At 45.1% G+C, this 27,463-nt stretch overlaps 1 protein-coding gene and 1 pseudogene across 1 annotated transcript; one reads left to right on the top strand and one right to left on the bottom strand.

Moving 5' to 3' along the window:
- Positions 1–348: 348 nt before the first annotated feature.
- Ndufa12 (NADH:ubiquinone oxidoreductase subunit A12) lies at positions 349–27,335 on the bottom strand. Its single transcript, NM_001106781.2, has 4 exons — positions 27,228–27,335; positions 26,308–26,390; positions 23,810–23,897; positions 349–619 (listed from the first exon to the last, which is right to left on the bottom strand). Exons 1-4 carry the CDS (start codon positions 27,311–27,313, stop codon positions 439–441), a joined length of 438 nt encoding a protein of 145 aa, NP_001100251.2. The 5' UTR covers positions 27,314–27,335; the 3' UTR covers positions 349–438.
- On the top strand, positions 4,172–4,240 carry LOC134479957 (U4 spliceosomal RNA; annotated as a pseudogene).
- Positions 27,336–27,463: the final 128 nt, after the last annotated feature.

The following is a 27,463-nucleotide window of genomic DNA, read 5'->3' as shown; positions in this document are numbered from 1 at the left end:
TCAAAAAGCCTAAGGGGGTGGGGGAAGTAAATAGGACATCTCCGATAACCTCCTCCACAGAGAGTCACACTAGAAGCCCTGAACCAGGATGCTACTCAGTGTTTGTGTCTCTCCATGCAACCTCCCAACTTCTATCTGGCTCAGGTTAGAATTAGGCCTGCCCTTAGCAACCAGCTATGGAAGTCGGGGAGGATCGTGGCATACAAACAGGGCCCCTGGGGCTATTGTCTAGAACTGGGAACTTTACTACAGACAGCCCTTCTCAGTGACCTGTCAATCACCCTCCCTCATGTGTGAGCTTCTACTTCACAGTGGATGAATGACAGAGAGCACAAACGCACAAGACGCTGCTGGGTCAAGCAATTTTAATCAAGCTCATGGTCAGCTAAGGACAGTCCTGAACTAGCCCGGAAGTGCTAGGAACAGCGTTCACTGTTGTCACTTGTAAGGTGTCGAGGGTGGCACCCATTCTTGGATCTTCTTCCTGGTGGTGGAGTAAGGGACGTATTGCTCTGGAGTAGCACTCACATTGAACTTATGGTTTGTCCAAATGAACTTACGAGCAGTCAGTGGTTTTGTTGTTGGAGGGTCGTCAGTCATGCAGTGAAGCCAGCGGTGCCTGAAGAGAGAAATGTGAGCTACGGTCAAAGTCAGCCTGCAGCAGAGTACGCAGAATCCCTGCCCAGATGGGCGCTCAGCACCTGCTGCCTCCCCACCATCATTGTTACTCCGCCTCTAATTGAAGGCGCCATCCTTTTTCAGTTACACCTTGATTTGACATATTACAAACACAGAAAACATTGGTGTAAAATTCTAACTCAGTGTGCATATAAATAACACGGATCCTGACTGGATGTAAAGATGTCACTCTGCAGTCGATTATACCTAGCATAAGTTAGTGTGAGGATTTAAGGGCTCGTTCTGAATATTTAATATTCAGGTTACTCTGGCTCACAAAGCCTCAGTTTGAAATCCATGAGGGTCCTGCTGGAGAAAACGGTTTCTACACATGTCTTCAACTCAACCTGGAGGCTGAACACCACAGAAAAACAACTCGTATTAAAAATACTAAATCGAGGGACTGGTGCAAGAATACTTGTCTAGTTTTTTAGCTGTGTGTGTGTGTGTGTGTGTGTGTGTGTTGCACAGTTATAACAAAAAAACTATGTAAGTGTTACAACATTGCTCAAAATACTCCACATTCGTCCTTTAAAATGAACTGTCCTGTCAGACAAGAAAACCAGTCGATACTGGACAGCAAGTAGTAGTTGTTAGCTTTTAAAAATGAGTATAGTCACCTTGTTGTTTCGCAATTGTCTTTATTTTCTTAGACAATACTCACTATGCCATTACTGAAGGCGCTGAGACTCAGAATGCATTGTAAAAATGAGGGGGGCTCTGAAAGTGTTCACATGTGAATGGAGTAAGGATACAATTTCCAGAGCTGAGGGTGTAGCTTAGGAATAGAGACAGGGTCAGGCATGGATGAGACCTAGGTTAGAACATCACCGATGTTCAAACAAAATGAGAAAAAGTTTCCCCGTTACTCAGAGGTTCAACATTAATGTGGGCATGGCGGCGTGTTTGTTATCCTGCGGTGGTGAGGCAGAAGTAGGAGGATGGAATTCTAGACTAGTCTGGGCTACGTTAGCAAAACCCTGTCTCAAACAAACAGATACATAAAACCGTAGCTTGAAATTCCTAAGTATTTTGGCTTCAAAGGATATCTAATTAGATTTCCAGCAGGGCAGAGACACGCACCAGCAGGTAAAGGTGTTTATTGCCACCAACACTTTAAGAACCTGGCTCAACATGGAGTAGCAATGGAAGAGCCCAGGAATAAGAAAGCAAGTTCAAGAGACAGAAAAGCAGCAGAAGCCAAGCAGAGCATCTACAGGAGGACGAGAGGAGGGAGAGGGAGAAGCCATCACATCAGATCTCTCAAGACCCTGGAGCCCTGAGGGGAGAAAGAGCCACGAGTCGAGAAGAGAAAAGGCTTTACTTCAACAAGCAAACAGAAGCTGAGCACATCGCTAGCTGGGGCCAGATGCTAGCAGGATTGATGGGCTCAGATGAGCAGCTGGCTAAAACCAGTAAAACAAGATTTATATATTTCAACCCCTATTTCAGTCTAATAATTCTATCATGAGTGGTGAACAGTGAAGAATGAAGAAGCCTGTTCAAGCTGGATTGATGTCTACCCTCCGTCCTCCGGAGCAGTGCTTCTCAGCCTCCCAATGCTGCACCACCCTTTAATGCAGCTCCTCGTGCTGTGGTGCCCCCAACCATAACATGCTTTCTACCATAACCGTAACTGCTCTACTGCTGTGAATCTTAATGTAAACATCTGTGTTTTCTGGTGGTCTTAGGTGACCTCTGTAAAAGGGTTGTTCAACCCCCAAAGGGGTCACAACCTTCGGTTGAGAACCTAGGCACTAAAGCCACAGGATTACTCTAGTGACCGGGACATACAAGCCGGGACAAGCAACAAAGTGTGGAGCCCCTGGCAGCTGCTGGCTGTGAGACGGCTCTGTCGATCCTTGAGAGATTAGCTGTCAAAGCCTGTTACACCCCAAGGCTTTCCTTATGTGGCCTGAAGACACGGTGGAAAGAGCCGGCTTTCACCTCACTGAGTCAGTCTAAGTCATAAAGAAAACCTTTTTTCAATTAATTGCTTTTGAGACTGCTGAAGGTTAAAATGGTATTTAAGAAACCACAGTCCAGGGCTGGCAAATGCCTGTTTGGTTACCTAAGTGAGAAATTGAAGAGTTCACAGAAAATGCAAGAAAAAGATCATTTTTATTGCAATTTATAAAAGCTGAAATCCTTGCAAGGATACAGGCAAGCCTCAGGAGATAAGCAAGCAGCAATCCGCTGGATGTGTGGAGAGCACCCTTAGTCCCAGCACCGGGGAGGCTGAGGCACACCGACCTCTGGGAATTTGAGACAAGCCTGGTCTACAGAGTGTAATCCTGTCAAAAACTCAAAACCTAAAACATGTGTGTGCGCGAGCCCACGCACACGCATACACACGTATACACACACATACACATACACACACTAATTGTTACAAATGGATACAAAGAAATGAAATGTTTATAGCCTACCAGGCTAAAAATGCAACCCTTCTTTTTTCGTATGATTATTAAATAAAAGGGGAAAATGGTAGCTCTTATATGGTAGCTTTTCTACACCAAAATATTTTATTTGCAAAGTATTTTTAATTACGGGTCATACTTATTCAAATGACTTAAAGACGCCACGTTCTAAGAGCCCTGTCTACAAAATTGGTGACTGATGTTACCTAGACACTGAAAAACCTTGGCAGGGTCCCTAAGGCCACAAATAAGAACACTGGCAAAAAGCAGAAAAGTTACAACAGCAAAAAGAGAATTCTAATGAAAAGATGTAACACTAAGGAAAAAATCAATTCTCAAATATACTGGTGTATCAACAGAATGGCCACAAAGATAACAAGCAACGGTTACTTTAATCCTGCCCACCCCAGCTACCCAACACAAGCTGATAGAAAGTTTGAAAACTCAAATATGGTTTTACAAGATGGCCAACTCCAAGCTTGATAACATAGGCATTACTACTTCTCCAGTGCTCCTGAATTATGTCCCCAATAGGTTCTCCCTCAGAGTTAGATGATGTCATTCTAAAATCAGCTGGATGGCCACCCAAGACAACTGTGGATGCTGGGAACGGCCGGGAAGACTGCCACTAACAGATATCAAATGTCAAGTCACAAACAGGTACAGAGACTGGGACAGAAGCACAGCAGACAGCAAGACTCCCAGGCCCGGCAGGCGCAAGTCAGCCAGGGGAAGGGCTGGCTGGTCACACCACTGGGGAAAGCAAAAGTCTCTACTTATTGCTAAGATGGGTTCGTTTAAAAAAGGAAATTAAGTTTAAAAATTCCAGATAGTGTCAGAGTACTTAGAAATACCAAGAGGTAATGTCTTCTAAGACAAGTACTTGAGAGAGATAATAAGCATCTAAAACGTCATAGTAAATGTAGTTTATTTAAAATACTCACTGGAATCATAAGATGTTTAAATCAGACAGACTTTGACAGAAATACAAGGCTTCTTCCAAACTGTACAAGCCATGTGTGCTCTATTCAACCCTCCTCCTTGTAGATATCTGCCTTGAAGAGAGGAGGCCAAGCTTTGCGCAGTGGCAGTATCGTAGCCAATGAGGTTTATCCAAGAAGTGATTATTGCTAATTGAAAGAGAGGAGGCCTGGGGTTGGGGATTTAGCTCAGTGGTAGAGTGTTTGCCTAGCAGGCACAAGGCCCTGGGTTCGGTCCCCAGCTCCAAAAAAAAAAAAAAAAGAAAGAGAGGAGGCCACCTGGGCTGCTGCTCATGTACGAGGAGGTTGTTTATCACAGCTTTATTTATAGTAGCATAGTAGCGAGAAAATGGAAAGAACAAAGCCAAGAATAAAAGGGAATTCTTAAATTATGCACGAGGAAGCCACTGGACTAAACTCACTATAAATTACAGTATAGACATCACTCGATAAAACACGACACAGTTTAAGGTTTAAAAGCAGGTTGTGCTTCCTGGTTGCTGCCGCTGCAGAGAGCCCCTGGGCAGCACCCCACGAGCGAACCTGAGCCTCGGGACCACAGGTAAGACCAAATTTTCTGCTGCAAGAAAGCTGCCTGGTGAGCTTGGGACACACGGAAGCAGAATTTCTCTAGGACCGGGCACGTTCTGTGTTTACCGGAAGTCCCACACCCGCGGATCCCGGCCCGCAGCAGCTCTCTGCTCCCAGACCCGGTGAGAGAGAGACCCAACCGCCTGGTCAGGTGGGCACTCCTGAGGCTGCAGAGCGGAAGAGACCACCAACACTGCTCACCCCTGCCCACATCCCTGGCCCAAGAGGAATCTGTATAAGGCCTCTGGGCTCCCGTGGGGGAGGGCCCAGGAGCGGCAGGACACCTGCCAGAGACACCGCCGGAACCTGAAGGAAACAGACCGGATAAACAGTTCTCTGCACCCAAATCCCGTGGGAGGGAGAGCTAAACCTTCAGAGAGGCAGACAAGCCTGGGAAACCAGAAGAGACTGCTCCCTGCACACACATCTCGGACGCCAGAGGAAAAAGCCAAAGACCATCTGGAACCCTGGTGCACTGAAGCTCCCGGAAGGGGCGGCACAGGTCTTCCTGGTTGCTGCCGCTGCAGAGAGCCCCTGGGCAGCACCCCACGAGCGAACTTGAGCCTCGGGACCACAGGTAAGACCAAATTTTCTGCTGCAAGAAAGCTGCCTGGTGAACTCAAGACACAGGCCCACAGGAACAGCTGAAGACCTGTAGAGAGGAAAAACTACACGCCCGAAAGCAGAACACTCTGTCCCCATAACTGACTGAAAGAGAGGAAAACAGGTCTACAGCACTCCTGACACACAGGCTTATAGGACAGTCTAGCCACTGTCAGAAATAGCAGAACAAAGTAACACTAGAGATAATCTGATGGCGAGAGGCAAGCGCAGGAACCCAAGCAACAGAAACCAAGACCTCATGCCATCATCGGAGCCCAATTCTCCCACCAAAACAAACATGGAATATCCAAACACACCAGAAAAGCAAGATCTAGTTTCAAAATCATATTTGATCATGATGCTGGAGGACTTCAAGAAAGACATGAACACACTTAGGGAAACACAGGAAAACATTAATAAACAAGTAGAAGCCTACAGAGAGGAATCGCAAAAATCCCTGAAAGAATTCCAGGAAAACACAATCAAACAGTTGAAGGAATTAAAAATGGAAATAGAAGCAATCAAGAAAGAACACATGGAAACAACCCTGGATATAGAAAACCAAAAGAAGAGACAAGGAGCTGTAGATACAAGCTTCACCAACAGAATACAAGAGATGGAAGAGAGAATCTCAGGAGCAGAAGATTCCATAGAAATCATTGACTCAACTGTCAAAGATAATGTAAAGCGGAAAAAGCTACTGGTCCAAAACATACAGGAAATCCAGGACTCAATGAGAAGATCAAACCTAAGGTAATAGGTATAGAAGAGAGTGAAGACTCCCAGCTCAAAGGACCAGTAAATATCTTCAACAAAATCATAGAAGAAAACTTCCCTAACCTAAAAAAAGAGATACCCATAGACATACAAGAAGCCTACAGAACTCCAAATAGATTGGACCAGAAAAGAAACACCTCCCGTCACATAATTGTCAAAACACCAAACGCACAAAATAAAGAAAGAATATTAAAAGCAGTAAGGGAAAAAGGTCAAGTAACATATAAAGGGAGACCTATCAGAATCACACCAGACTTCTCGCCAGAAACTATGAAGGCCAGAAGATCCTGGACTGATGTCATACAGACCCTAAGAGAACACAAATGCCAGCCCAGGTTACTGTATCCAGCAAAACTCTCAATTAACATTGATGGAGAAGCCAAGATATTCCATGACAAAACCAAATTTACACAATATCTTTCTACAAATCCAGCACTACAAAGGATAATAAATGGTAAAGCCCAACATAAGGAGGCAAGCTATACCCTAGAAGAAGCAAGAAACTAATCGTCTTGGCAACAAAACAAAGAGAATGAAAGCACACAAACATAACCTCACATCCAAATATGAATATAAAGGGAAACAATAATCACTATTCCTTAATATCTCTCAATATCAATGGCCTCAACTCCCCAATAAAAAGACATAGATTAACAAACTGGATACGCAACGAGGACCCTGCATTCTGCTGCCTACAGGAAACACACCTCAGAGACAAAGACAGACACTACCTCAGAGTGAAAGGCTGGAAAACAACTTTCCAAGCAAATGGTCAGAAGAAGCAAGCTGGAGTAGCCATTCTAATATCAAATAAAATCAATTTCCAACTAAAAGTCATCAAAAAAGATAAGGAAGGACACTTCATATTCATCAAAGGAAAAATCCACCAAGATGAACTCTCAATCCTAAATATCTATGCCCCAAATACAAGGGCACCTACATACGTAAAAGAAACCTTACTAAAGCTCAAAACACACATTGCACCTCACACAATAATAGTGGGAGATTTCAACACCCCACTCTCATCAATGGACAGATCATGGAAACAGAAATTAAACAGTGATGTGGACAGACTAAGAGAAGTCATGAGCCAAATGGACTTAACGGATATTTATAGAACATTCTATCCTAAAGCAAAAGGATATACCTTCTTCTCAGCTCCTCATGGTACTTTCTCCAAAATTGACCATATAATTGGTCAAAAAACGGGCCTCAACAGGTACAGAAAGATAGAAATAATCCCATGCGTGCTATCGGACCACCACGGCCTAAAACTGGTCTTCAATAACAATAAGGGAAGAATGCCCACATATACGTGGAAATTGAACAATGCTCTACTCAATGATAACCTGGTCAAGGAAGAAATAAAGAAAGAAATTAAAAACTTTTTAGAATTTAATGAAAATGAAGATACAACATACCCAAACTTATGGGACACAATGAAAGCTGTGCTAAGAGGAAAACTCATAGCGCTGAGTGCCTGCAGAAAGAAATAGGAAAGAGCATATGTCAGCAGCTTGACAGCACACCTAAAAGCTCTAGAACAAAAAGAAGCAAATACACCCAGGAGGAGTAGAAGGCAGGAAATAATCAAACTCAGAGCTGAAATCAACCAAGTAGAAACAAAAAGGACCATAGAAAGAATCAACAGAACCAAAAGTTGGTTCTTTGAGAAAATCAACAAGATAGATAAACCCTTAGCCAGACTAACGAGAGGACACAGAGAGTGCGTCCAAATTAACAAAATCAGAAATGAAAAGGGAGACATAACTACAGATTCAGAGGAAATTCAAAAAATCATCAGATCTTACTATAAAAACCTATATTCAACAAAATTTGAAAATCTTCAGGAAATGGACAATTTCCTAGACAGATACCAGGTATCGAAGTTAAATCAGGAACAGATAAACCAGTTAAACAACCCCATAACTCCTAAGGAAATAGAAGCAGTCATTAAAGGTCTCCCAACCAAAAAGAGCCCAGGTCCAGACGGGTTTAGTGCAGAATTCTATCAAACCTTCATAGAAGATCTCATACCAATATTATCCAAACTATTCCACAAAATTGAAACAGATGGAGCCCTACCGAATTCCTTCTACGAAGCCACAATTACTCTTATACCTAAACCACACAAAGACACAACAAAGAAAGAGAACTTCAGACCAATTTCCCTTATGAATATCGACGCAAAAATACTCAATAAAATTCTGGCAAACCGAATTCAAGAGCACATCAAAACAATCATCCACCATGACCAAGTAGGCTTCATCCCAGGCATGCAGGGATGGTTTAATATACGGAAAACCATCAACGTGATCCATTATATAAGCAAACTGAAAGAACAGAACCACATGATCATTTCATTAGATGCTGAGAAAGCATTTGACAAAATTCAACACCCCTTCATGATAAAAGTCCTGGAAAGAATAGGAATTCAAGGCCCATACCTAAACATAGTAAAAGCCATATACAGCAAACCAGTTGCTAACATTAAACTAAATGGAGAGAAACTTGAAGCAATCCCACTAAAATCAGGGACTAGACAAGGCTGCCCACTCTCTCCCTACTTATTCAATATAGTTCTTGAAGTTCTAGCCAGAGCAATCAGACAACAAAAGGAGATCAAAGGGATACAGATCGGAAAAGAAGAGGTCAAAATATCACTATTTGCAGATGACATGATAGTATATTTAAGTGATCCCAAAAGTTCAACCAGAGAACTACTAAAGCTGATAAACAACTTCAGCAAAGTGGCTGGGTATAAAATTAACTCAAATAAATCAGTTGCCTTCCTCTATACAAAAGAGAAACAAGCCGAGAAAGAAATTAGGGAAACGACACCCTTCATAATAGACCCAAATAATATAAAGTACCTCGGTGTGACTTTAACCAAGCAAGTAAAAGATCTGTACAATAAGAACTTCAAGACACTGAGGAAAGAAATTGAAGAAGACCTCAGAAGATGGAAAGATCTCCCATGCTCATGGATTGGCAGGATTAATATAGTAAAAATGGCCATTTTACCAAAAGCAATCTACAGATTCAATGCAATCCCCATCAAAATACCAATCCAATTCTTCAAAGAGTTAGACAGAACAATTTGCAAATTCATCTGGAATAACAAAAAACCCAGGATAGCTAAAGCTATCCTCAACAATAAAAGGACTTCAGGGGGAATCACTATCCCTGAACTCAAGCAGTATTACAGAGCAATAGTGATAAAAACTGCATGGTATTGGTACAGAGACAGACAGATAGACCAATGGAATAGAATTGAAGACCCAGAAATGAACCCACACACCTATGGTCACTTGATTTTTGACAAAGGAGCCAAAACCATCCAATGGAAAAAAGATAGCATTTTCAGCAAATGGTGCTGGTTCAACTGGAGGTCAACATGTAGAAGAATGCAGATCGATCCATGCTTATCACCCTGTACAAAGCTTAAGTCCAAGTGGATCAAGGACCTCCACATCAAACCAGACACACTCAAACTAATAGAAGAAAAACTAGGGAAGCATCTGGAACACATGGGCACTGGAAAAAATTTCCTGAACAAAACACCAATGGCTTATGCTCTAAGATCAAGAATCGACAAATGGGATCTCATAAAACTGCAAAGCTTCTGTAAGGCAAAGGACACTGTGGTTAGGACAAAACGGCAACCAACAGATTGGGAAAAGATCTTTACCAATCCTACAACAGATAGAGACCTTATATCCAAAATATACAAAGAACTCAAGAAGTTAGACCGCAGGGAAACAAATAACCCTATTAAAAAATGGGGTTCAGAGCTAAACAAAGAATTCACAGCTGAGGAATGCTGAATGGCTGAGAAACACCTAAAGAAATGTTCAACATCTTTAGTCATAAGGGAAATGCAAATCAAAACAACCCTGAGATTTCACCTCACACCAGTGAGAATGGCTAAGATCAAAAACTCAGGTGACAGCAGATGCTGGCGAGGATGTGGAGAAAGAGGAACACTCCTCCATTGTTGGTGGGATTGCAGACTGGTAAAACCATTCTGGAAATCAGTCTGGAGGTTCCTCAGAAAATTGGACATTGAACTGCCTGAGGATCCAGCTATACCTCTCTTGGGCATATACCCAAAAGACGCCTCAACATATAAAAGAGACACGTGTTCCACTATGTTCATCGCAGCCTTATTTATAATAGCCAGAAAATGGAAAGAACCCAGATGCCCTTCAACAGAGGAATGGATACAGAAAATGTGGTACATCTACACAATGGAATATTACTCAGCTATCAAAAACAACGAGTTTATGAAATTCGTAGGCAAATGGTTGGAACTGGAAAATATCATCCTGAGTGAGCTAACCCAATCACAGAAAGACATACATGGTATGCACTCATTGATAAGTGGCTATTAGCCCAAATGCTTGAATTACCCTAGATCCCTAGAACAAACGAAACTCAAGACGGATGATCAAAATGTGAATGCTTCACTCCTTCTTTAAATGAGGAAAAAGAATACCCTTGGCAGGGAAGGGAGAGGCAAAGATTAAAACAGAGACTGAAGGAACACCCATTCAGAGCCTGCCCCACATGTGGCCCATACATATACAGCCACCCAATTAGACAAGATGGATGAAGCAAAGAAGTGCAGACCGACAGGAGCCGGATGTAGATCTCTCCTGAGAGACACAGCCAGAATACAGCAAATACATAGGCGAATGCCAGCAGCAAACCACTGAACTGAGAATAGGTCCCCTACTGAAGGAATCAGAGAAAGAACTGGAAGAGCTTGAAGGTGCTCGAGACCCCAAAAGTACAACAATGCCAAGCAACCAGAGCTTCCAGGGACTAAGCCACTACCTAAAGACTATACATGGACTGACCCTGGACTCTGACCCCATAGGTAGCAATGAATATCCTAGTAAGAGCACCAGTGGAAGGGGAAGCCCTGGGTCCTGCTAAGACTGAACCCCCAGTGAACTAGTCTATGGGGGCAGGGCGGCAATGGGGGGAGGGTTGGGCGGGGAACACCCATAAGGAAGGGGAGGGGGGAGGGGTATGTTTGCCCGGAAACCAGGAAAGGGAATAACACTCGAAATGTATATAAGAAATACTCAAGTTAATTAAAAAAAAAAAAAATAAAAGCAGGTTGTTCGGTTAATTTTTTAAACAATTCTTAAATAGCATTTGTAAATTATGGGCATTTTTCTAAACATTTAAAAACCATTAATTCACTGGATAATTAATAAATTGGAGATAATACCTCCACTTTAATTAGCGGGAGACCCAGTGCACAGACTTTACTTGGTTTGTCCAGAGTGGCAGAGCAAAGACAGTGATTATCAAAACAGGGAAATTCAGTTCCTCTAGCAACACCCCCCCCAGCCCCTGCCACACACACACACACACACATACACGCACGCACACACAGAGTTCACATCATAACCCCAGCCACAGGGCATCTGACGCTCTATTCTGGCTTCTACAGACACCCATATACATGGCTGCCTATCTGGCTGTCAGGTAGATACCCACACACACCCCTAAAAATGACATTTTGGACTTGGATTTATGGCTCCGTGGTTAAGAAAACTCATTATTGGGGTTGGGGATGTAGCTCAGTGGTAGAGCGCTTGCCTAGAAAGTGCAAGGCCCTGGGTTCGGTCCCCAGCTCCGAAAAAAAGAAAAAAAAAAAAAAAAGAGAACTCATTATTCTTGATGAGGAAGCAGGTCTGGTTCCCAGCACCCATCTGGTGGGTTTGGCACCAGTTGCACGGGGTCTGATGCCCCTTCTGGCCTCAGCAGGCTCCTGCATGCATCTGGTGCACAAATTCATGGATGCACAAATGCACATAAAAATGAATAAAATCAAAAACTTAAAATGTTAAAGAATGAGGCCAAATGGATTTATGCACATAGAAAAGGAGATCAGCATGACAGGTTATCAATGTTAGTAGTTACTGTTTCATCTGACGGGATAATGGGCTGTTTGTTCCCTTTCTTATTTTCCGAAGCAAAGATATTACTTAAGAAAAAGTCAAGTATATTAAAGAGACATACTGTTTATCAAACCAATTCAGGAAATGGCTTATAAATCCTACCCAAGTCTTCTGTCCTACTTGGAAATTATAAATAGATTCTAATGACCTCCAGTCTCATTTCATCTAGCTTATAGTGCATTTAAAACAGCATTACTTCATTTAAAGCACGCAGATGTTTTAGTGGTAGACAGTTTCTCTTAGTCTGTCTTAATGAATGCTTTCCTAGGTCATTTCTACCATGCAATGCCTTTCATAACAGTCACACGGAAATTGTTGAAAATATTTATTTATGTAATTTACTACTTGTAATATATCCAGAATAATCATAGTCATGATAACCTATGGATACAATAAAGATTTTTTTATATATTCTGGATATTGGCAATATGAATGGTTCCTTGTTTTAAAAGAAAAACCCTAGCTTATTTCTATATCCCAGGTATAGGAAATTTCATTAACCTTTCTTTGAAAATATAAGAATCTTGTTTGGATTCCTGTAACCCCAGCATGGGGGCTTACAGGCAGAAGGGTTGCTAGTCCAGTGCCAGCTTTGGATTGCAAAGCAAGCTTAGGACCAGCCTGGGCTCCATGAAACCTTGTATCAAAAACAAAATCAAAACAGAGCTGGTGGCACACACCTGTCATCCCAGCATTTATGGGACTGAAGCAGGAGGATGGTGGTGAGTGGCTGGCCAGACTCGGCCACATGACAGAACCAGTATATTTTTTAAAACGGTAGGGAAAAAAAAAATCTAATCATTCAGTCTATAGTTTCTTAGAACACGATCTCTTAGTGTGATTTTAAGGTGTAGTGGTACATGGGTTTACCAGAGGACAGGCGGGCAGAGCAGTGGCTGGTGATCTCTGCCAGTCCCTGGCAGTCTGTACAGTTAGTTCCAGGCAAGCCAGGCTTCCACGTGAGACCCTGTCTCAAAAAAGTATGGGGCAGAGGAGCACTGGAGAGATGGCTCAGCGGGTGAGAGGGCCTCTTGGTGTGGCAGAGGACCCCATCCTGTTCCCAGCATCCACATGGAGACTCATGACTGTCTGTAACCCAGGGAATAAGGCACCCTCTTCTAGCCTCCAAGTTAGAAGGGGCACTCACATACATGCAGGCAAATCAGTTATACACGTAAAATAAAAATAACGAAGAAAAACACAAAGAAGTGGGTTTTCTGCATTAAGTACTCAAATGACAATTGTATCTAAAAATGATTGCTTCAAAGAAAATACATCTACCTCCATTCAACAAACATTTATCTGAAGCGACTATATGTAAGAAGCCGTTTTAGAATGGTATTTGAAGAATAACACGAGGAATGAAAATACACAACAAATGCTAAGCATCTGCCGGGAATTTCATGATTTCATATTTTTTTGAAGTAGAAAAAAAATCATTCTGAGTGAGGTAATCCAGACCCAGAAATACAAATACAGCCCTTTGAATATATATTATGGCTTCTAGTTGGTGTTTTGATGGGACTCCTGAGTGTGCAAACAACTGGGTCTCTGTGTCTTGTGCTCTTTTTCTTCTGTTTGTTTTGCCCTATTCTGTTGTGTTAGTTTCTGTTTTATCTTATTCTATTGAGAAACCTGTTTGTTTTCTAATGAGAGACAGAAAGGAAAGTAGGGAGGAGCACGGAGGACAGAGAAAGGAAACTGTAATCAGGATATGTTATATGAGAAAAGACTCTATTTTCAAGAAAAGAGAAAATTAAAACAAAAACACTTGGCTGAGGCAGAGGTCAGTAGGGAGGCAGTGAGGAGTGCAGGCCTCTTCCCTACAGGGCAGTCTGGGAAGCAACACTTACTAAAGAAAACATGTGCGCCATGGAGGCTACAGGAACAGCTCACATGGAATTGTGCTCACAGTTTAAGAATGAACAGTCAACAAGGCCCCAGGGAAACACACGACAGTGTACAGGGCTGGAGCACACGGAGACCATAGGAGCCTTGTAGACCAAGATAGGTCATGGGAAGTGTTTTCTCACTAGGAGGCCCACACAGTAGGTCCACAGGAGGTGGCAGAAAAAGGAAAGAGCGAGTGGGCTGGCGTAGAGCCCTGTGATGAGTGCTTGTCTCATATGCCCGAGCGTCCAGACTTGATTCTGAAAATTCAGTCAATTAAAATAATAAGCAAAGCCTCCAGATACAACACAAACCACCGCAGTGGAACCAGAGCGAAGACACTACCCCTCGGACTTTATTATGGGCTCAGGATAGCTCAGCAACACAGTACGACCTGCACACAGACTCCAAATCCATCCTCAGCACAGGAAGTAAAAACCAAAGACAAAAAACCAATCACAGGGCTGGAGAGATGGCTCAGTGGTTAAGAGCACTGACTGCTCTCCCAGAGGTCCTGAGTTCAAATCCCAGCAACCACATGGTGGCTCACAACCATCTGTAATGGGATCTGATGCCCTCCTCTGGTGTGTCTGAGGACAGCCACAGTGTACTTACATATATAAGATGAATAAATAAAATCTTTAAAAACAAAACAAAACAAACCAAAACACCAATCACAAAGCCCCACAGCGCAGACAACGGCAGGAGCGGGCCACGAGAATGTAGTCCGACCATTGGGACTGCTGTTAGAGAAGGCAAGAAGGGCACATGTGGCCTGGAGTAGGTCCCTGGGAGCAGTCAGACGTGCTCGGAGAGGAGAGAAGCAGCGGGTTGCCGACACGGCTCGGCTGCAGAAGCTGTGCCAGAAAACCTGGGACCTGAGTGGGATCCTAGAATGCACGTGAAGATGGAGGGAGAGAACCAACCTCACAAACTCGTTCTCTGGCCCCATCTACGCGCTGTGACATACACCCCTCTCCTACCTCACAGCACCCCACTGTCACAAATAACACAATTCTAAAAAGGGAGCAGGGGAGGGGGACAAAAGGGTGGGTGGACATGATATCAATGAAGCCCGTGTGGAGGCAGAACGGTGAACGCTGAGGGCGACACGTTAATGATAGCTTAAGAGGAAGCAAGGCAGAGAAAAGCAGTTGGCAGATGCTAGAGAAGGAAGAGTCGAAACGACCCTGAAGTTTCTGGCTTGGGTAAAAAGAATTGCTTATGTGATTAGAACACTGGCTTGATACTCTATTCACTGGGCATTTGAAGAACTGAGAAAAATTAAATATGTTAAATTTATAGATGTAACCTAAGATGCTTAAAATAATATAATGAACTAAATGTGTAAATAGATATAACTGCTTAGAGGATTTAATCCTTTCCATTAGCGTTTATCAAACATCCATCAAGGAACAAAAGAAAATGATTATTCTTTATTTTTATGCAGAAAGTATTCAATTTACTAATCTTGTTATTCTGCTTATGAGCTAAGCCTCGAGGCTTAAGAAGAACTACAGTTTAAGATTTACAGCTGCAATAAATGGGATGTTAATTTTAAATACAAATTGCCATTGTACCAAAGCCCCCAGCTACTGGAACACTAACTGACAGGCAGAATGTCACTGAGATGCAGGAAATGTCTGTCAGTGGGGGAGGAAAAAGCAAATTATATGCATATGTCACAAATACAAATGCTTATAATTTATAATCACAAACATTCTTCTACAGAGGATGTGACAATAAACTACCATCTCTTCTCTCCACTGGGATTCTTAGGGGACAGAGGCAGCAGCCACCCACGAGGTTGAGGCAGGAGGATCCCCTAAGCCTGCGAGTTCAGAACCAGGCTTTGCAGCACAGCAGGACACCACCCTCTCAAGAACACATTCTTTTCTACAAAAGCTGACCCGTATCTGTGGTCCGGGTGAGGGAATCTGAAGGTGGCACCAAGTTCCTCTGGGTTCCCAAGGTTTCTCTAACAGTTACACTGTGCAATCAGGCTTTGTTTTGTGTCTTTGCGGAGCTCCAGATTGACCTCAGGGCCTTGTACAGGGAACACAAATGCTCTATGCTGAGCCACCTGCCACCCTACCTCTCCCTCTCCCACCCTCCTTTTTTTCTTCTATCGTCCCTGTCTCCTTGTCTCCCTAGTACAAGGCACCATGCAGCACAGGCTGGTGGTGTGCAGTCCAGGCCAGCCTGCAACTCCTGCTTCCGCTCCCCAACCTCCCTACTACTGAGCATGCGGGCACGGACCACCACGACCCGCTGCATCCTTCCCATGTCTGAACGGCCTCACTCAGCACTTTGGTACCGACAGCCAAGCCCGATCCAGTGAAGCGCTTGAGTCCTCTCTGTCCACCCCACCTCCACCACACAATCCTTTCTATGACTTTGTTCTTAAACAAACAAAAACCCCATCCGAAAATGAGGGAGGGAGGGAAGGAGGGAGAGAGGGAGGGAGGGAGGGAGGGAGGAAGGGAGATTGAGAGAGATTTCAGAATATAAGGAGACATAAGTGTTCTACACTGAGGAAAAAGACACGTTAGCTAAAAATGAACAGAAGGTGCCACCAAGTGGAGACCTGGCTTACATGCTGCAGGGAAAATCCAAGCAAGCCATTACACTACAATTTTCAAGCAAGTCAGGGTTCCAACACATCAAATCACAGACGGTAAGTCTACTTCTACTAAGAGAAAACAATGCTTTTATTCTCCACACTCAGTAACATTTCAACCCTGCCAAGTTTTATGTAGCTACTCACTATTTCCCCGGTCGTTATGTAAGCAAGTCTATGTTCAGGCTAACTAGCACACCCGACAAAAACAGACATTTGTGCATTACTACCAAGATAGGAGATGATGGGTAACTTAACAATAAGAGTAAGAGGAAATAAAAGTGGCATAAAATATGTAGTATTTACTTAAGTAAATACTTTGACATTATTCTATATAAGCATTTAAAGTAATACAAATATTAAAAAATTCTAATCTTAAAGAACTGTAGAGTCGTATGACTCTACCCAGTTGTATTCATTAGGTGGGTAAACTCCCAGAGGCCATGTGTACTTCACTCCTCACAGGGACGCAGCACCGGTGCCAGACATGCAGAGGGCCCTCGTTGAATAGCAGTTACAAGAGTCTGTGGGCAGAGTGCTGTGCGGGGTCACAGACACTTTACTTTTACTCAACATTTTACTTTTAAGGCCCATGCAGCCCAGTGCCCTTCCAAGATACCCACCACACATATGCGCGCGCGCGCGCGCACACACACACACACACACACACACACACACACACACACACACACACGCAAGCACTCTCCTACTTGTTCAAAGCAAAGACAGGATCCATAAAGTGAACTTGCCCCCCCACAGGATTAAGGAAGAGTAAGGGAAACTGACAAGAGACTAAAGATGTCTGATTCTAACAAAAATCACCAATGCCTTGGAAGAAAACCTGTCCCCAGGACATTGTGCAGCTGCAGAACAAGCTGGGAGGCTAGCACAGGCCTCCCTGGCTCGTGCCCATTCAGAGCAGAGGGCAGAACCGCCACCTGCCAGCTGGGCAGCATCACAGGTTCCTCTCCGTGAGCTCTGCAGTCATTCGTGAAGCAACAGCTCACCCAGCTATCAGGAGCTGTGTTCCCTTACTCCCAGAGGACACAGCACACACTCCAGGAGATGAGCCGTATCCAGCAGGTGCAGGAGCTGGCCTGTGATTAAAGCTTCCTGCTCCTCCACAGCCAACATCTCTACAGACACGGCACAGCACGACTCCCATCCCCGCAGGGAACACGGCATTTCCATGCACACCAGCACTGAGGCAAGCCCAAGCACACCTAACGGGTAAGCTTTTATGATTCCTTCAAGCCGCCGCATGCAGCTTACCAATCGGAGCTCAATTTCCTAACGATACAGACAGCACATTCTTACCTGGTCTCCAGAGCAGTGAGCAAGGCATGTCACCAAGGCCGTTTTCTTTTATATTACATAGTACACTAGCCAAACTTGAGATCCTGTCTCTAGCCTCACGCTCTATCCTGAGCATTCTCAACGTTACTCTCCAGACCCCCCTCTGCCTACAAAAGAGAACCCTGGCTACCAAGCCTTCTTCTGCCTTCCCTACCTGGGAACTCTATCACCAGTGATCAGGTCAAAGACACAACAACAACCACAACCACAACGATGACAACAACAGCAACAACGACGACCACAGAACAGGTAATCTGGATTTTAAAGTGAGCAAATGTTCAGGGCAGGGTGCTGTTGTTTGAGACAAAGTCTTGCTCCACAGTATAGGCTGGCCTCAAATTTTCTATGCTTCTCTCAGCCTATGGAGCGCTGGAACTACAGATATGTGCCACCACACAGAGCTCCTTAGTGAACATTTCTTTACCCTTTTAATTTAAGTTTTGCACATGTCTTAGTTTTGCTTCCTGTTGCTGTGATACACTCCAGTGAAAAGGCAGCTCTGGAGAGAGAGGTTTACTCGGCTCACTGCACCAGGCCTCCTGACTACTTCTCTGGATCTGCCCCTTGTGCAATGCCCACTGTTAGAGTAGGGGTGAGACCAGTTGGCTTACTCCTAACAAGCCTGGCTTCCACCTAGAGAGGACTTGCTTTCTCTTGGAAACTATTGGGTTGTCCCTGTGCAAAAGGGACCCCTGGCACTGTGGCAGTGTAGCCTTCCCAAGCAAAGGCTACAGCTCCGGATGGCACCTCCGCCGTAGCTCTGGGAAGGCCCGGAGCAGAGGCTCTCGGGAAACACCCAACTGCTAACAAAGAGTGTGTGTGAGCCCTTGTCTGCTGTGTTAGGCTGCTTCATAACTGGTGCCCGTGACTGACAACCAACACAACCCTAATCTTCAGCTTGGGTCACTAGCATGCTGGTCTGGCAGCTGTCACCTCCTGCCAGACAACTCACTGCACGGCGCTTCCTTAAGGCATTAGCCTAACTATGCCTTACCCTCTTCCCTGAATCTACACAGCAACCAGAATACAAAAGCCATAAAGTGAGGCCACGCTGAGAGGAAAGATATGACCAAACATTATTACAGATATGGATGAGAACATCAGTGGGACTCATCATTCTATATGTTAACATAAAAAAATAATTTAAAAAAGGTGGGCCCAAGCTGGCACCTAGCCCAGCAAGGTGAATCAGAAAATTCATGCTAAGAGGGGTGCCCTTAAGAACAGAGCAACCACGTGTGTGTATTGGAGGCAAACTGGTGTAAGGAGGACGTCCACATGGGAGGTGGGAGTCTACTGGGGGACCAGCATTGGAGCGCTTGAAACACAAAGAATAACCCAGCGGGTATAGTAATGAAAAGACACTGATGTAGGCTTGGGGAGATGGGGATATAATGTGTGGTGTGAGGCAGGAAACAAGAAAGGGGATATAAAGCCACTAGAGGAATGTCCTGAGACAGTGTGGGTTCCGCAGCAGGCTAAGGAAAGTGGCAGTGAGTCACGAGAAGCCTTCTGGTGGACTGTGCACATAAAAGTTAAGCTTACATGATGCTGGCTTCTAGGCCATATGCAGCAGTATTGCCCCTAATACTACATACCCCCTAATTTGTAATACTTTATTGATAAAAGTTGCTAGCCATCTTGAATCATCTTGCTGTGGAAGTCTTGTCTCTTCTGTAGGGACTCTACCACTGAGCTCCACCCCTAGCCTGGCAAATTTCTCTTCCTTTTCTTGAGTCTATGTGTATACTACATGAACACATACATTGGTGCATGTGCCCATGAAGCAGTACGTGTGGAGACCAGAAGTTAATTTTTGAGACAGGGTCCCACCGAGCCTGGAGCTAGGCTGTCTGGCCAGTGAGTCTCTGGGACGTTCCTGACTGTTTCCCATGCTGGAGCTACAGGCACAGACCATCACCCTGGACTTTGAGTGCCTGTGCCGGAGATCCAAACTCGGCCCCTGACGCTTGCACAAGAAGTGCTTTATCCATTCGGTCAGCTCTCTAGCTCCTGGCATTTTCTTAAAAGAACACTTAAAAATGACACCAAAGTGTGCCCTGTCAGTCGAGTCCCCCGTAAGGAATTCTCACAGAGCTGTTTGATGGCATTTTACCCTCAGAAGACCCAGGCCTCTCAAACCATCTACTGCACTGTCAACTAAGCTGACGAAATGCCCTGAACCTTTGCTGTTATCCCAGCACGGTTCACAGCGCCATCGCCAGCAAACACCATCCCAAAAGGTCTCTCTTCCTCAACCCACGAGCATTACCCTATCCAGGAATACTTCACAATGCAGTCACAGCAGCGACTCACGTCTACTTCTAACTCTAGCTCTCTTGCTCCTTGACCACTTGGTTAGTCACCGCTCCCTCTGAGGTCCTGAGCCCCTCAAGGCCATTCATGAGGGCTGGAGTCCACACTGATAATCTCACATCCTCCCATGACTCATCACTGTTCCCAGGGGTTTCCGAATGGTGACTCCTTCCTGGGTTTTCAATTAATTGCACCCATCCGTCAGAGCAATCTTGTAGCTGTAACTACTGGACATATTTTGTAACTATGTCTTGAAAGTCAGGTCACCGGTCCCCAGCTCCGGAAAAAAAAAAAGAAAAAGGAAAGTCAGGTCACTCCTCGGTCCGGTTCCATGAGGGGTGTGTGTTGGTGGACTGTAGGCACTAACTCCCTCGCCCATCCCCTCGAGCAGTTAGTCAGTGTTGTCAGTCAGTGGGCGGTTGGCCTCCACAGCCACAGCAGTAAATCACCAGGCACAGTGCCTCTGCTTTGCCCTTTCACTGGCAGACCACATGTCTCAGCACAATTCCTCAGAGCACCACAGGCTGTTTGAACAGCAAACACCACTGACTTTAGCCTGAAGCCATCAGCGGCATTGGTCACCCTGTGAACCCTGAGGCCAGGCACTGCTGTCTCGACTCTGGCGAGGACACTCCTGTGCAGAGGAATCTTTCTCCAACATCAGGCTGGCTCTATGCTGACTCTTTTAGCACAGCCGCCTTCATCAGTGACCTCAGCTGCGTGCTCTGGATAAGTTGCTGCAGCTTCTACTCTGGTTCCTGCTGCTTCCCAAGTGACTGTTACATCACTTGGGAAATGAATGCCTTCTTTCCTTAAACTTCATAAACCGACCCCTGTTGGCTTCCAACACTGTCCCCTGGCTTCCTCATCTCTCTCCGCCTTTACAGGAAGAGCGAAGAGTCATGGCCGTTGTCTACAGGAATGCCATGGCTGGCTTGGTCTACAATGGAGACCACTGAAGCTTTGTATCAGCACTAAGTCAGTTCCTTTTCCAAGGAATATGCCCTCCTCGTTACACTCATGTCCAGCCTTTTAGACTGACTTTCAATGGCTCTCCGACCGCTATCCTGTAGGCTTCAGGTCTCATTCAAGTTTTATCGTCTAGCAAAACTGCTACAGCAAAAAGATCTGATCTCAGGCTCTTCAGTTTCCTTCGGCCTGGACTGCATTTCATGCACCTGACAGGCACCAGGCTTGATGGCCTGCCCTAACCCATCTCCTGCACAGAAATCCTTGTCTGCAAAGCTGGGACAGAAACCACGAGGGGAAAGGGGAGCACTGCGAGGAGGCTCATTTCAAAAGCATCCAAAAGGCATTCCAAATGGGCTCCCAATACTGAAACCAAGCCCAACTTAAGCAAGAAAAGAACAAATTATAGAAACTGTTTATAACCCACTCATTCAAACCGGAATTGATACTAAAATAGATCGAAAAATATGAATGGAATATAAAAGTTCAACATATTCCTCACAAAATGCTAATGGATTACAGAAGGAAATTAAGTAATTTCTTCTTTTAGGAGAAACCTGGCAGACATCTTAATGAACTGACAGAAGTTATAATGAATAAGGGGATAAATCCAGACTAGAAGCCACATGGCAGAGTGCAACAGGGAAACCATGGCCTGCCTTCTGTGACACCCTGACCAACCTGCGGTCCAACCGGACTTGGGAGGAAACTGTCACCTTCTAACACAACTCTCACCCAGTCCCTTCTGCGGCTCTAACAGACTCTTGTCTGTCCTTCAGTTAGTTACTGTGGACTGAACACAGGCCCTGCCCTTCCTAGGCGAGTGCTCTGCTACTGAGCTCTACTGCCCTGTGGTGACAAAATAGCATTTCCATGCTTGACCTTGGGCCTGTAGAGATTGCAGCCCAAGACCCACAGAGCTCCTCAGACCTTAACAGAGACCCAGCTTCTTCCCCTTAAAGCATCACAGCCAGCCAGGATGTATCACCTCCTGGCTGCTGCTGCTTACCAGTAAGAACCAGTAACTTCCTGCATGGTACTAGGGTTCCCAGTTAGTTCAAGTACTGGCCCACATGAAAGACTACTTATGAGGAAAGATGTTCTCTTGCCCAACAGCGAGGAAAACTGTATGCCTAATCAAGTAGCCGATTTAATTTAAACAAAATGGCTGGATACATTAATAAATGATTAACTCATATCTGTTATTTTAGTACTCAGGAGGCTGAGCCAGGAGGATCACCATGAGCTCCAGCCCAGCATAGGTTACGGATTGAAGCCCTGTTCAAAAGACTCATCGCCTTCCTCGTATCACCCGATTGTAAAGTGTGTGGGCCAGGTGTGCCTGCCGTACTAGGCTGTGCAAACTTAGATCGTCTCCACCACAACGGAACATTTTATTGGGTATACTTAAATTGCTAGAAAAAGTTAATGTTAGAAAGAACCGAGAACTCTCACGGTGAAATACAAATAAATATACTACTCCTTTAGAAAAACTACTATCTGGAAAGCCTTGGTGGGATCCTCGCCGAGGGGCAAAGTGAAGTGGGGCTGCCGCTCTCCTGGTGGAGTGTGTGTCTCCAGATCATGGAAGGCCCGGCACTTCCTGGGTCGGGTGTTCCTGTCACCCACTAACGCCACATGCCTGACTTCCAGGAGTCTAGAACTGAAGAGTGTACTGTATAGTTACCCATTTCCTCTTCGACAGACCCCCCCCAGCCTATGCTAGTGACCAGGTCCAGTTGAAACAGAACATCAGCCATTGCCGTTCTGCAATGGTTTCTAGGGTGTTATTTACTGCTGCTTGTTTCCCACACTCCCGCTGGGTGAGCACTGGCCAGTGAGCCATTGCTCAGCCTCCTGCCCAGGCTGGGGCTGTCACCTCCTGCCACAACCATCTAAATAGATGGGATTCCAAGATCACGCCAGCAATTTCTAGCTGTGTTTTTAGTTTTTAAATTTTCTTAAATGAAAACTTCTAGGCCAACTGGGAGGAATTTTCAGATCTGTTAATTTAAGAATCAAAAAATAAAATAAGCACATGCACACACACACATGCACGCACGCACAACACACGTGCCTTCAGGCTGAACAGGGGCAGCACTTTCTTTTTTTTTTTTTTCTTTCTTTTTTTTTTTTTCGGAGCTGGGGACCGAACCCAGGGCCTTCCGCTTGCTAGGCAAGCGCTCTACCACTGAGCTAAATCCCCAACCCCGGGGCAGCACTTTCTAATCATTTCAATGCACAGAGGATGGACGTGCTATCATTTCTAAGGCCAGGTCTCAGGGCCGCATGGCTTCTGCTGGTTTTTTCTCGAGCACTCACCTGAAGAACCACAGGCGTGAAGCTGTTCTGACTGCAGCCTCAGCTATGTCCCCAGCTGATGTGTAACCTTACTCTTCACATGAGTCTAGAATTCTGAGGCCCCAGACCTCCCAGCACAGAGACAGCCATCTTGTTTGCCTAGAGACCCTGACTCACAGAGTATGAGAAAAGGACTGACTGCTGTCTGAAGCCACTGAAGCTGTAACTTCTGACCACTGTGCCCTGAAGCAGACTCTCCTCACTAGCAAATGCCTTTCTTCTCTCATGAAGTAAATGCTCCCTGTCCAATACCGCGCTGACTTAGCTTACCATTCAGGAGGCACCATGCTTCCATCCACATCCCAGAATGTGTTTTTGCCATTCATTTCGGTGGTGTATATGACCCATCGGTGACGGCCTGAGTGGGAGAAGTCAGTGAAAATGAAGGTAAGTTTTCGAAATATATGCACATAACACCAGGAAGACAGTACCGTTTTGTTCAATATAACAGTGGTGTCTGAGGGATGACATCCTGGGGCACTATGAAGCAGAACAGGGATGGAGCTGGGGGTTGGGCTCACAACCCTTTCACCATGGAGGATTCTCGCTTCTCCCCACACACCTGGTCCTGTCTGCCCAGAAAAAAAGTTCTCTGGGGACCAGAGCAAAAATGTACGCAAAACAGCACACACTGATTCTGGGTTTCTAAATAACCTAATCCATAAAGGAACACTGAGCTCCTTTGGAAATGGGGGAGTCTTCTATAACCGGTGAGATTTATAAAGGGTAGATAGTTCATGGCATAAGACAGTATGGCTGTGTTACTGTTTATCAGCTCTCTGTGAGAGGAGCTGGGTGGCCCGTCTACCGTTTTCAGGGTGGAGAGAAAAGTAGTCCGAAGAGTGCTTACCTTGACGTGTGCGATTCTTTTTTTTTTTTTTCCAGAGCTGGGGACCGAACCCAGGGCCTTGCGCTTGCTAGGCAAGCGCTCTACCGCTGAGCTAAATCCCCAACGAGTGCTTACCTTGAAAGCACAAGGACCCGAGTTAAATCCCCTGAGCTCACATTAAATGAGAATAACTAGATGAACACCAGGCATGGCAGTAAGAACACCTAACACCAACCCAGTCAGAGGCAGGTGGGCCCCCAGGGCAAACTGGCTGAGTCAGCTCAGTCTAACTGGTGAGTTCCAGGCCAGTGGAAGAGAAAAACGTGACGGTGAATGGGGCCTGAGGAACAATACCCAAGGTTGTCCTCTGGCCTACACATCCTCACAGTCCACATACTACACACACACTACACATCATACATACACCCAACATAGCACACACACACACACATATTACACACACCCCGCATACTACACATATACACTCAACATTGTATACACACATGTACACACATACTACACATATCACATATTACACATACATACCTAATATTGTATACACATACACACTATACATACTGCATACACACGTCACATAGTAAGCACAAACATGCACCCAAAATAGTATACACATATATACACCAACTATTACATACCCCCAATGTAGTATGTATACATACACACACACATACACACACACACCCCAAATACTACATATACACATACCCCCAACATAGTATGTACACACACACACACACACACACACACACACACACACACACACACACACACGGCACTCAAAGTTTCCATTAGGCCCATTGGCAGGACAGCTGAATTCAAGATCAGACTGAGCGGCACAGAAAACACACATCACAAAAAAAACAGAACAGACAACTAAACATGATCTGTAATCCAACCAGGCAGGGGACAGTCAGGGTTGATGGAATGGACCATGGGAAAGGTTTCATAGACTAGGCCTTGACAACAGATTTACACTATGACAGAGCTGGTCCTCAGCAATCTCTCTCTCTTCACTTAATATTCTTAGCCCAGCCTTCACTTCTTTTTTTTTTTTTTTGGTTCTTTTTTTCGGAGCTGGGGACCGAACCCAGGGCCTTGCGCTTCCTAGGTAAGCGCTCTACCACTGAGCTAAATCCCCAGCCCCCAGCCTTCACTTCTTACTTTATACACCAAATTTTAATATTTACAACACTCATATCATTTTAATAACTAGAAAAAAATAAAGATATTTATATTTTAGCATGAGAACAGAAGAAAAAAGAGGGAGAAGGAGTTACTTTAATTCCTAACAACAAAACAATGAGAAAGAATATCTTCTTGGGGTTCTGTTGCCATTTCAGTTGTAAGATCAAGCCTCTTTGGTGAAGACATTTCCTTGAGCCTTGGCTGCTTCATCAATAAAAAAAATCTGGTTTTTGGTTTTTGCTTGGTAGGGTTTCTCTGTAGCCCAGGCTGTCCTGGCTAGCCTCAAACCTTGGCAAGTCTCTTGCCCCTGCCCTGTGGGACTACAGGCACCACAATGGCCAGCTCAGACTTTTTAAAACTGACCAAAGCCTGAGGTTTTACATTTGTGTTTAAAATATTATGGCTATAGAACAAAATGCAAACTTCTGGGGCACCAGCTTGCAGCCATGTAAATATGGCTTACATACCTCTACAGAATAGTTTGAGCTGATAGATAGATGGCTTGACTTCCTTCTCCTGAAAGATGAGGTATGTCATCGTTGACGGGTGTATTTCAGGTCACTATGTATGGTGGTAGGTGCCCAAACTGTCTGAGCCCTCTCTTCTGCCCATCTTTTAAATCCTATTGAGTTTTCCTTTCCAGGTAACTTTGTATCAGCTCATGCCGGCCGTCACAGATAAGACTCAGAATCCCAACCCCAATCCAATTTATATATATAAATACTGCACTCACCAAAAAACTGCTTGTTGTCTTCGTAGTATTTGTTTCCGTATTTGTCTTCCCCCACCAAGGTACCGAGCCTTATATCATTTGCCCTTTAAGTACACAGGGGGAAAAGAAAGGCATCTCAGAATGATTCACTGTTCAAGGCAAAACCAGAAATAAAGTGAGAGTACCACCGACTGCGGCGTCAACCACAAGAACGAGGAGAAACTGGGGATGCTCACTGCTTGTACACATCAAGCCTTCAGCAGAAGGCTCTAGCCACTCAACGCTCATGAATCACCTTTCACAACTCAACTTTCCGGCAAAGAGCTCCGGAGAGTCCTGTGTTGGCCCAGCAGCATGTATCCAGGTTGGGAAAAATGAACAATGCAACAGATGTGCTTGGATTACATCTAAAACACTACTTTCAAAGCACGGTCCACGTATCTACTATTAGCCCCGCACCCAGAGACACTAAGTTAGCAAAACCTTCAGGGAGTCAAAGTACTTCATCTTCGTATTAGGAGTGTCCCGTGGATTATTCAGTGTGTACTACGAGTCTCCAAATGGCTCCCTGGATTTGCTGCTGCTTATGGGGATAATCAGGCTGGCATGATCGCCTCCTTCAACTTCTTACTGTACACAGTGCAGAGGAAAATTTGCCCAAGGTCACCATGGGGGTAGAAAGGTTGCTATGCTAAGCTTCATCACACCCAAGGACTCGGTCCTGAGCAGCCCAGCTACCTAACCCCTGCGTCACAGCTCTGTCACTCGGGGCTGAGCTAGATCCAGAGACTTCTGTCCAAGGAACTCAACACTGGGACTGAACTTGTTGTCCTTGACAGGCACCGTGGACCTCCAAAGAGACCCGATTTGGGCCCCTTTCCAGGAAAACCGCCAGCAGAGGTCCGTCCCCAGAGACCTTGGGTCTAGCTCTGGCCTCCTACCTGAAGAAAACCCGTAGGAGGCCCCGCAGGCCGCCGTGGCCGGTGACCTGCTGCAGCCCGCGCTTCAGGACCCGCAGTTGCTCCATTCTGAACTGCGTGGCCCGCCCTTTCCGTGCTCCGGTAAAAGCTGCCCGGCGGAAGCTGCCACTAGACAGCAAGGAACCAACGTTTGGAGGTTCCTAATCAGGAGCGGGCGGCGGAGGTCGCTCTGCGCACGCGCAGAGCTGGAGCTCGCG

The sequence above is a fragment of the Rattus norvegicus genome, chromosome 7, assembly GCF_036323735.1.
Source record: "Rattus norvegicus strain BN/NHsdMcwi chromosome 7, GRCr8, whole genome shotgun sequence".
NCBI classification, from domain to species: domain Eukaryota; kingdom Metazoa; phylum Chordata; class Mammalia; order Rodentia; family Muridae; genus Rattus; species Rattus norvegicus.
This window is presented reverse-complemented; position numbering and strand designations above follow the sequence as displayed.